This window comes from Gymnoscopelus microlampas (assembly GCF_963454915.1).
Source record: "Gymnoscopelus microlampas genome assembly, chromosome: 15".
Taxonomy (NCBI): domain Eukaryota; kingdom Metazoa; phylum Chordata; class Actinopteri; order Myctophiformes; family Myctophidae; genus Gymnoscopelus; species Gymnoscopelus microlampas.
In genome coordinates, this window is record NC_139952.1 from 32,296,517 (window position 1) to 32,307,657 (window position 11,141).

An 11,141-nucleotide genomic window follows, 5' to 3' on the forward strand; every position below is an offset into this window, starting at 1 on the left:
GCCGAGTGGTTAAGGTGCATACCATATAGGCTCTAATGTAGCATAACAGCGAGTCGTGGGTATGATTCCCAAGCCTGACAATCTTTGCAGCATGTCACGCCAACAACAAAAACACAACTTAAGCAGTTTGTTTTTATTTTTTTAGACATTTGTTTTTTAATTTTACAAAAAATGGCAATGAACAAGGAAAAAAAGAAAGAAACCTAAAGTATGTACGTATGCATACGTTTTATGGAAGTGGTGTGAAGCAACAATCACAAAAACAGCAACAGAGTAGATTGGTCTTCCTCTTCATTCGAAACCACTGCAGAGAGAGATCACACACACACACACACACACACACACACACACACACACACACACACACACACACACACACACACACACACACACACACACACACACACACACACACACACACACACACACACACACACACACACACACACACACACACACACACACACACAGAGATATATCAGACAAACACGTTAATACATCAGACACCACACATAATACACTATTGCCCGACCGCAGGCATCTCAGTCTGGCCGATATATTGAGAACGACTATATCGTACTGGACAAATTATAGATATACACACTCCCTTAAGACAGGCAGTAATTCTATACTGAATTCTTCCTCATGCATTAATAAGCAATATGAAGAATCCAACAGCAAGGCTTCTTTTAAACACCAAGGAAAATAATTGACCAGATCATCTCAGTCCCTTTTTAAGTCTATTATGTAAATTAAGGGAGTTTAAAGTAAATATGACAATGTTGAATATGAATCATTTTTTAGGTTCATGTCTAATGCTCTTGTATGCAGCATTTAACTTTTGACATTTCAACTTCGACCTTACCTGACACAGTGGGCGATGTCCCAGTTTGTCTCTGAGGACAGAGGACCCTCAATCTCCACCCCATTCTCTGTTACTATGGCAATCTCATGCTGAAAAAGTAAATAAAATAAACAACAAATTAACACCAGTCAAGTGAAATCTAAAGACCATTAGCTCCAAGGATGAGAGAATTCTGGGAAACAGAGTCTGTAAATTAAACACACCCTACTTCATGTGTAACCACTTTCAATCTGGGATTCCTATTTTGGGCATGTCATTGTATGTGAATTTATTATTTTGGGCACAAATCACGATGTGAAGCGCTTTGAGCTTGTAGAACAGAAAGCCATGCGACACTTCGTCATACCACCAAATGTAAATCAGGCCTACATATTCAATGCACTGGGAGCTGCTCAGTCCAAGCAGTATCGTACTGGATCAACTCACCCTGTTGTAGGAGCGGGCGTCACGGTAGTAGAGCACTTTGAGACAACGGTCCACCAGCTCCCTGGCCTCCGCCTTTGTTATCTCCACCTTGTTCTCCACTACCTCCCTCATCAGGGGCTACACATGCACACACACAAGTTAGTTAACTACTTGCAAGTACACACATTAGCATCATTTGACAAAATGAACAGATCTACAAGCTAACAACGCACAGCGAGGTATCGCATTGTTAGCTTGTAGATCTGTTGTTTTAGGCTACATCTTTGCGCAATGAGTAATGGGGTGCAACATTTAATCGATTATAAAAAATAACCGATAATCGATCATTTAATAAAATAATCACTATTAGGGCATGTCATAATAGGCAAAATAAGTATACGGTATACGTATCCAAATTGTCGAAATAGTCGATTTACAACATGATCACAACGCGTCGCATAGTGAATGCATTGTGAGCTTGTAGCTCTTGTAGCCTGCTATTTTCATTATTTTTGCTTGAAAATAACATTCTATTCGTTGATGTACATATATTTAAAAAAAAACAATGCTTCTCCATCATTCGAAGTAATCAACTGAATAATCGCCAGCCCAATTGGAGTATAAATTAATATTTTGTAGAGGATATAAACACATAGCTCCTCACCTGTGCCAGGTACGCGCCAAAACCAGTGGCTACTGTAGGAGCTTCATAGGCCACACCCAGCTTGTCGACGTAACCTAGGAAACTGAAGGCACAACACATGGACAACAGGTTTATTACAAAAAGAAATCATCGCATTTAATTATGATTTTATAAAATGGTGTTTTTAGGACTGCTTTTTGTAGATGCCTCCCATGACCTACAGTATGGAAAAAACAAAAAAAAACTAGCTAACTATCCATCCATCCATACCTCTCTCCGTTGTAGAAGCCTCCTATGACCACAGTGTTCCAGAGAGGGTTCATCTTACAGCGGCGGTTGTACATCACTCTGGTCAACCACGAATGAACTGCCTTTGGACTGTAGCTGTGACCGTCGCCTAGCAACTCCTCATCTATACTGGAGACATTATAGCACAGAGACGTAGAGAGTAAGGATGAAGAAAGAAAGAAAACAGAGTACTCATCTTAACACACATACACACTCACAGTGAAGAGTGAATACTTACACCATCTGTTCGATGATCTGTTTGAGGTACTGGTAATCAGCGTAGTCACCTGATGCTCCCAGTATAGTGCTGTTGTTCACCTGTCATACAGCAACAACACAAAATCAGACACCGTAATTCCGCTGTTACAGTTACAATCACCTTAGTTACTCATATTATTCATACAGTCCAGTCCATACCCAAACTTTGGGTTATGAGTGGTTTAACTTTTGGAGAGGAATACTGCTCATATGCAGTGGTGTAAAGTAACTAAGTACATTTACTTCAGTACTGTACTTAAGTACAATTTTGAGTTTTTTTCCCCCCCCCCCCAACACTTTTACTTCTACTACACTACATCTGAGGAAAATATTGTACTTTTTACTCCACTACAATTATTTGAAAACTTTAGTTAAGAGTTACTTTGTAGATTTTGATTATTATTACAAAACATACATTAACCACTTTAGCCCTATATACATTCGGCCATCTGAAAATAGCCGATCTACAAGCTCACAATGCGTCGTGATGCTACACTTGTATTTTCAAAATATTTTTAATACATTTTGAACATTGTGAAATTGGACATTCTGCACAATGAGTACTTTTACTTTTGGTACATTAAGTATGGTACTTTAAGTATATACAGTGAGTGCAGCAATGTCTCAACATTGTCGCAGCACTGCACTGTCAGAAAAACATCAAGCACCAAAAAAAAGGGAGGCACAAGCTTCCTGGAATTCCCCATTCAGTGTGAGAGCCAATAGGATGGAATGATGGTGGAGACAGCAGCGAGAAAACAAAAGTAAAACCAACAGGGGAAAGACAGCCTCTGATTGTTAAAAATGTAAGAGGCTTCGTATACTATTAAAAACCATGACAGTGACAGTGTTCAGTCTAGTGAACACATGAGGCAAGGAGACATGAGGCAAAACTTGTCTCACGCTGGCTCCAGGACAATTAACCCTATATAAATTTGTTTTAAATCACTTCTGTAAAACTTACCTCTATGAAAGGGCCTTTCCATAACATTTTTAAATTGTATCGTTGTTCGTGTGTAATTTCCCTTAATATTGTTATTTCTCACTGCATTTTATATTTTAGACATATCCTGTTTTCTTATTCTGTTGCAGATTGTTTTTTATTTGTAACCTTGTTTTGTTTATTATTACTATAATAATGAAGTAAAAGCATAATCATCCTATATAAAATGGCCTCTTTTTCTGATGTAAAAAAGGCTTATATTCAAGAATACAGTATCAATACAGTATCACATTCCTCTTTGTGACAGGATCTGTACTGGTTATGTACTGTAGTTCATTTTACTTGTTTGTTACGTTCCCTGCTATAGTCACCACATGCCAAGAATTATGATGTGACTTTTCCCATGTGTCTGACCTTCATGAGGCGAGAGATGTTCCTGAAACGGGCCAGAGAGCCGTAGGAACCCAACATATCCGCTGCAATCACCACTCCTCCGGTGAACTTCACCCCCAACACTGATGTCCCTGTCACCATGGGGTTACTGAAAGAGAGGAGGGGGGGCAGAGGAAGACAGGGGACAGGTAGAGGACAGGAGACAGTCAGGTAACAATAAAGAGCAGTGTTACTCATTCAGACAAGATATTGAAGGACACTGTACATATCATTATCCATATACCCCCCGTTGTAGGCCGGCTGACACTGTACATATCAGTTTCATATCCACTCTGGCATCCACTCATGTATATCCAATCATAGGCAATAAATGTATGTTCATATTTATTGGTGTCATACTGTACATAATATTTAATGAAAGAAAATATATTATAGTAATTTAGTCGAGGGTAACTGTCCACTGTGTTCAGCCTATTTATACTGTGTTCAGCCTATATCTATCCATCTAGAGATTAAACATAAGACAGACAAACAAAATTACGTCCTCATAAAACATGGACAGCTCTATTATTGAGCTAAATGACACATGGGGGTTTCTGAAGGTTACTATTCCAGTTATAGAAAGTTGTTAAAATTATTTATGAACGCGTTGTGTTTGACATCTTAAGTTAATAAACAAAATAGCTTTCCATTAACTGTCGCTACTTGCAAGTAGGAATGTTAGCTTGGAAACCATAGCTAGCTAGCTGTCCATTGAATCAACACTGAGGATCAAATCACAGTTGCCCCCTCATGATTGACAAATCAATCAATCAAGTGGGGATATTTTAATTCACACCGAGTTATTGATCCGCGTTGAACTAACAAGGATCCAAGTTGAAGTAGCTAGTTAGCTTAGCATCTTCATTTATACTCCGTCAGTACGACGGTGTCACTCGCCAGAAAAGAACAGATCTACAAGCTATCACCACGCCGCACTGCGGCGCGGTGATAGCTTGTAGATCTGTTTTTTTTTTTTTGCTAGTTAGCTTAGCATCCATCCATGATGAGACAGCAGCACCGGGTGGAAGCACAACAACAGAACCGAACAGAGTAATATAACAGACATGTGGGAACAGGACGGGACCGGAGCGTCTCTTACAGCGTGTGTCGGACGGGACCGCCGCCGGAGCCGAGGCTCTTCCCCGGGAAGGAATAGAACTGTCCGGGTTTGGGTCCATTCTCCCAGAAATTCAACTTCAAGCCGCTGGCCTCCATGTTGGATGATGATGTCTGTGTGTAGGAAGTGACGACATAACAAGCACATACATGCACAGTTTTTCTTTTCTTTTTTTTTCTTCTTTTTTTACAAATCTTTATTGATAATTATCAAGAAAAACACACACACTTTGATTTATTGATTGAATACTTTATTAGCAGTTTGCCAAAAAAACAGGAAAGTACAGTTCAATACAAGGGCTGCTAAGAGGATTTTAAACCCAAGAAAGCCTATGGCTTGTTAGCCTTGTTTCCATTGGGGTCCTTTGTGTACTCAATTAATCGAAACATTAATGACAGACAAATATACACTACGCAAAACATCATATAAACAGTTAGAAAACAAAAACAAAACAAAACATATGTACATTAAACAGTTCGGGGGGGGGGGGGGGGGGGGGGGGCTAGGCTATGACTTTTACAGGGGCCATGCAGTTCTGCTCATAATTGTATGACGTTCTGCATAGTAGTATATGTGTATGTCTTCTTAAATGTCATCATGATTTGAGTGCACGGGGATCTCATTTTAAATAAGCCAAGTGCTTTTATGAGCGATCCAGTTTAGAGGACATTGGAATTGGAATTGGAATTCCATGTACTTTTACCATGTCTTTTGAAATAAAGTATTCAATCAATCAGTTCCGAATTGCAGCCACCTGTTAGTGCTATAATTTTAGAACGGTTTTGAAATAAGGATTCACACTTTTTTATGACTGTTGTTGGGAGGGCATTCCACATTTTGGTGGCATAGCAGTAGAACAAATGTAACCCCTTGTATGAGCCAAATCTGGGTTGAAACTGATATAGCGGCGCTCCCTGGTGTTGTTTGTGGACGTCTTTGACGTTTTTTAAGTAGTTTGACAGGTATGGGTTTCTTTGTGGTTCTTATTATTATTATTAAAATACATTTAGCCAGTAAAGATGAGGACCAACATTGTCAATAAGGCTATAACGAGATATACATCCTTCCAAAATTGTGTGGGTATATTCTAAAATAGGTGCAGCGAGCATGCATTGTTTCTGGGTACACATTTCACGCAATGAAACACGCACGCGCGTGCACACACACACACACACACACACACACACACACACACACACACACACACACACACACACACACAGTCAGTCAGTCAGTCAGTCAGTCAGACAGACAGACAGACAGACAGACAGACTGCGGAGGAATGACGGAAAGTGAATCTGTCCACGCGGGACTGGAAAGTAAGTTTGTTACTTTATCACTTTAGTTTACTTTATTTGTTTATTTGGTCGGGAAAGTTCACATGAGCACTAACACATGATTATGAATTATATACACAATATGGCTGTATGCTTGATTTAGCGTAGAGCTCATTTCCATGTCCCGAACACATTAAAACAAGGAAATAAATACAAACACAGATTAAGTGTGGTGGTTCATTGTTTGAGTTGGCCTAAACGTGGAACATGACTGTCATACATATTATATGTGCTCACACATACAATGTTTCGTTCTTATTTGGTTAGTTTTAGTTAACTGTAATAACCCTGTTATAAATCGTATAATGACTCAAGTTAAAGTGTTTATGCCATGCTCAAGTGAAGTGTTCAAAAGGAAAAGTCTTGTGACTGAGTTCGGTTTGCTTCAAAGGGATCTGAGTTCTTTTTGAGTGTTCACATGTGTGCATGTGAAAAAATCAGAAAACACCCAAAGAGATAGAAATATAAAGCAATACATAGTATTATCACTCCCTTCATCTCAATTTTTCATCATTCATCCCTCCCTTCCACCCACCTGTGCCATCCCCTTCATCCATTATTTTCATTCTGACCTCTGTATCTCTCTGTGTCAAACTGTCAATGTAGTGACTGAGCCAGAGATCCAGATCTTTGAGCAGCCCAAGCAGAGGGGCATACGCTTCTATTACCCGGCTGAGGGTGTCCCCAAGTACATCCCCGGAGAGACGAGCTCTGTCAACAACAGGACCTACCCCAGTATCCTGGTGAGCAGAGGCCACTCCTTTGATGCACAAATAACACACAATTATGTTGCACAATTGATTACATAGAATTATGCATAACAGTTTAATGTATTTACATAATTAAGACATGTAAGAAATATTGGCATATCTTCAATTTTATCTAACAATTATCTAAGCCCAATTGTAATTTGCGGTCAGCCATGTTTTTAGGTCAGTTTTAAATGTGGATGAGGGATGGTTGTTGGTAGGGCATTCCACATTTTGGGCCAAAAAGTAGCTTGTTTTTTTGTTTGTTTGTTTGTTCTTCATTGCTATAATAGGATATTGTTTCTCCTCTCTGTATATAGTCAATTGAAAAAAGCTTCAACACTCCTGAATCTCTTCCCTAGATCCATAATTACCGTGGTAAGGGAAGGGTACGTGTTACCTTGGTCACAAAGAATGACCCGTACAGGCCCCACCCATATTACCTGGTGGGGAAGGACTGCAAAGATGGCTATTACGAGGCTGAGTTTGACCCTGAATGTAGGGTAATGTCGTGAGTTCACTTTCTTACTAACAGTTTACACCATGCAAACTCTTATCTATCTCGGGTCGGGTCCAGGCTGAATTTGAGAACTACTGACTTTGCTCATACAGATTCCAGCTTGCTGTCCACTGTATGACGAGGAAGGATGTGAAAGATGCCATCATGCAGATGATGGCCAGAGGCATAAACCCCTTCAATGGTGAGTCCAACCTGTCAGGAGTTCCCTACCTCTTCCTCTTCTACCTCCACTTTCATGTCTATATCTACCTCCACCTCTACATGTACAGTATACTTCAACCTCCATGTCTACTTCTACCTCAACATCCACGTCTACGTCTTATGTCTATTGTCTAAAGTCACTTTCACACATACATTCATACTGTATTATGGACTTTTTCCAGACTTTAAACGGAGGGGCTGTATGTATGAACGCTACATTCCAGCTCAGTAGGACATGCAACAGGCTTTATACTGGCAGGACCCTTGACTTAAGTCGGGGTAATGTCTGATACAGCCCAAAACGACTCAATGTGTGAATGGGTGCGGTGATTGTCCGGTGAATTTACACCCAGCGAGTGGACGTGTTGAAGAAGCTTCTATTGTTTACGAGTGGAGCCTCCCCTCCTCCTGAGGTGTTTGGAGAGAGATATACAGTAGCCAGTAGTTAACTGAAATCCAGTTTCATTCTGCTTTTTATTAGCGTTTGAGTTGGAAATATTCACATATCGAACTTCCATGAAATGGTTCATGAGCGAAACAAAACATGAACGTCTCTTCAGTAATTGTAGACAACAAGCGCTTCTCTGTGCAGTGTGCATTCGTCTATACATAGAGAGACCCATGTTATTTTTCCAGCTTTGAGGACGGCTCGTTTTGATGAAAAGTAGGTTGTAGCTCTACATTAGGCCTACTATAGTAGGAAAGATGTTTTGTTTGTGTTTTGTATGGGTGCATCAATGGGAGACCACATTTCAAATGTCATGTCCTGTGGAAAGAAATAAAAAAGATTGCATTTGATCCTCGCAACTCCCTCAGGCTGTGCCTGTGTTATATTTAAGTGGGAGTAGCTAATGTGTGCATCTACTACCCAGACCCCGCCCCTCACCATATCAAACGGGCTATTTACTTTCATGTGTGAACGCATCTGAAACTGACATTCTCCTATTGCATGTTACATGTGTTCTTCATTACAGTTTACCTTAGTTTTAGTCTATTGGTTGGATAATCTTAATTGCCTGTAGGGTTCAAGAGATTAAAATGGAGGTGGCACACAGCCTCAACAAGTGTGAGTGAGAGAGAAAGCGAGAAAGTGTTTGTGAGAGTGCCAGTGCCCCAGGTGCATTGAGTGGTATTATCTGAAATAAGTTATATGTATATACAAACAACAAAATATATTGATGTTTACAAACTATTGACTCTTTTTGAGCCCCTCTTGGTTTTGTGCGTGTTTGTGTGTGTGCGTGCGTGCGTGCGTGCGTGCGTGCGTGTGTGCATGCGTGTGTGCATGTGTGTTGTGTGTGCAACCTCAGTGCCCCGTGAGCAGCTGCTGCAGACAGAGGAGTATGACCTGAAAGTGGTGCGTCTGTGCATCCAGGTGTTCCTTCCGGACGACAGTGGTCACTGCACCCGCCCCCTTAGCCCCATCATCAGCAACCCCATCTACGATAAGAGTGAGTGATACCCAAGTCAAAAGTTAATTATTTGTTCTGTGACTTCAACATAGATTTTTCTTTAACCGCAATTTAAAGAAATGTGCTCTGGTTAACAGGGATCTGTTTTGATGTAATTTGTTTACATCAGGCAAGAACCTCAGCCCAGAGCAGTGCAGAATGCAACTCCATGTAGAGCATGGTCTGACGTTAAGGTTTTTTCGTACTTGCCCTTCAGGCAGCCGTCGGGGTGCCACCCCGGGGTGCCGTTGCCTTGCCAGACCAGACAGACCCGATGTAATCACGCAGTACATTTTCGTTTGACACTAAATAATTAAGATTGGACTTCTAGAGACTTTTGACTTAGAAATACACAACAATTGATTTCTTTCAAATGTTTGGGCATCTATTGGGCATCTATAGTTTGGATAATTTGTCATATGTCTAATATCAGAAGCTTAATGACAGAAGAATATTATTCATGAATAAAGACTGAAGAATTTGTTACAGGGTGGGACCAGGCTGGATCAGCATCCTCCCTGATGCATTCAAGGAAAAGGAACAGAACAAGACAGAGGTAAATCACTCTTACCTGTATATCCATAAAAGATAAAGACATAAGGTACTGTATCTTATGTCTTTGGACAATGGGCATATTTTGCAAATCTACCTTATTTAACAATTATAAGTAAAGACATTTCCCTCCAAATAGCTTGTGAATTGGTTGTTGTGCTTTTTTAGGTTCTATGCCAGACCTTCAAAGAATCCCTTTTAAATTGTAATATTGTAGTTGTATGTTGGCTATAAAGGATCTAATGCTTTCTATAAGCATTTACAAATGAACAGGCCTCATACATTAAATAAATGTAGCATTCTGAATGTTCATTTATTAGACTGGCTGAATCAAATTTCATATTTTATTATTATTATTTTGAACACAAATCTCTTCTGGGGGGTCCTTGGCACAGAACATTTTCAGATGGGAGGTCTGCGGCCAAATATATCAATTTGGGGGTCTGTGGCACGAAAAACTACAGATTTAGAAGGCATTTGTAAAATCTTAATGGGTCAATTATATCTGAAAACAAGGCCTTACTTTCCATCCATTTTACAGTCCAGGCGGTGGCCCAAGTCAGCCATACATGCCAATGACACCATCACAGGAAGTTGAAAAGTTGAAGACCATGCGGTCAGAGTTCGAGTGACAGAGCCTGTGCTCAATCGTCTGATGGACAACCTGTTGGACGAGAATGTTCTCAATGATGAAGAGATGACCTCTATCAGAGCGGGGAAGTACAGCGGTGAAGAAAAAAGGGAACAATGGATGTTCAAAGACGATTGACACACTTTATCAAGAGGATCCCACCCATTATGAAGAGCTGGGTTTGAGCAAACCTTGATTTGCCGTTAATAGAAATCTGTGTTGTTGAGGATCCTAATGGTTTATGATGATGAGAAATGATGTGATCAGGATCTCAAATCTATTGGTCAGGTATAACAAAATATGGCATCTTCATTGAGATTTCAAATAATTCTGTTCAATCGGTTAATGTTTGACAAGACCCACTCATAAGTTAATTGACATCTTAGACTTGATTGTATAATAACTTGAAACAAACCATTTCATATTGTGAATGAATACATATTGTTTGTTGATTTTTATTTGTTGGCTCTTTATTTTTATATGCATTTTTTTTTTACAACTTTTATTGTAAACATGTTTATGATTTACGGTGATTCATATTTTTTCCTCATTTTCTTTCTTTCCCTGAGGGTGATTTGGTTTGTGGTTTGACCATACAAAATAAAAGAAACCAGAGCAGGACTGTCAACCATAGTGATACTGGACAGCTGTGTGTTATAACAAATATATTATGAAATTAAATAATACATTAAATTATAAAGAGTATTATAAAAAATATATTCACAGAAGCATTTACCCAAGGGGTA

The 11,141-nt window shown here is 39.7% G+C and overlaps 2 protein-coding genes across 2 annotated transcripts; one reads left to right on the top strand and one right to left on the bottom strand.

Annotated features, from left to right (window-relative positions):
• Positions 1 to 130: 130 nt before the first annotated feature.
• On the bottom strand, positions 131 to 5,072 carry psmb4 (proteasome 20S subunit beta 4). The gene is made up of 8 exons (XM_084079947.1): positions 4,937 to 5,072; positions 3,817 to 3,943; positions 2,440 to 2,519; positions 2,184 to 2,330; positions 1,935 to 2,016; positions 1,292 to 1,408; positions 866 to 954; positions 131 to 304 (listed from the first exon to the last, which is right to left on the bottom strand). The coding sequence occupies exons 1-8, from the start codon at positions 5,050 to 5,052 to the stop codon at positions 292 to 294; spliced, it is 771 nt and encodes a 256-aa protein (XP_083936073.1). The 5' UTR covers positions 5,053 to 5,072; the 3' UTR covers positions 131 to 291.
• Positions 5,073 to 6,236: 1,164 nt separating this feature from the next.
• On the top strand, positions 6,237 to 9,730 carry LOC311061740 (proto-oncogene c-Rel-like; the record flags this gene model as incomplete). Its single annotated transcript, XM_084080432.1, has 6 exons — positions 6,237 to 6,273; positions 6,898 to 7,034; positions 7,403 to 7,551; positions 7,653 to 7,741; positions 9,072 to 9,212; positions 9,343 to 9,730. 6 exons carry the CDS (start codon positions 6,237 to 6,239, stop codon positions 9,513 to 9,515), a joined length of 726 nt encoding a protein of 241 aa, XP_083936558.1. The 3' UTR covers positions 9,516 to 9,730.
• Positions 9,731 to 11,141: the final 1,411 nt, after the last annotated feature.

Bases quoted from the DNA above. Each gene is read 5' to 3' on its own strand.
- psmb4 (XM_084079947.1), bottom strand. From the start codon at position 5,052: ATGGAGGCCAGCGGCTTGAAGTTGAATTTCTGGGAGAATGGACCCAAA. The intron at 3,944-4,936 runs GTAAGAGACGCT...CCTCTCTTTCAG, and splicing joins GGTCCCGTCCGACACACGCT to TAACCCCATGGTGACAGGGA. The intron at 955-1,291 runs GTGAGTTGATCC...TTACTTTTTCAG, and splicing joins ACGCCCGCTCCTACAACAGG to CATGAGATTGCCATAGTAAC.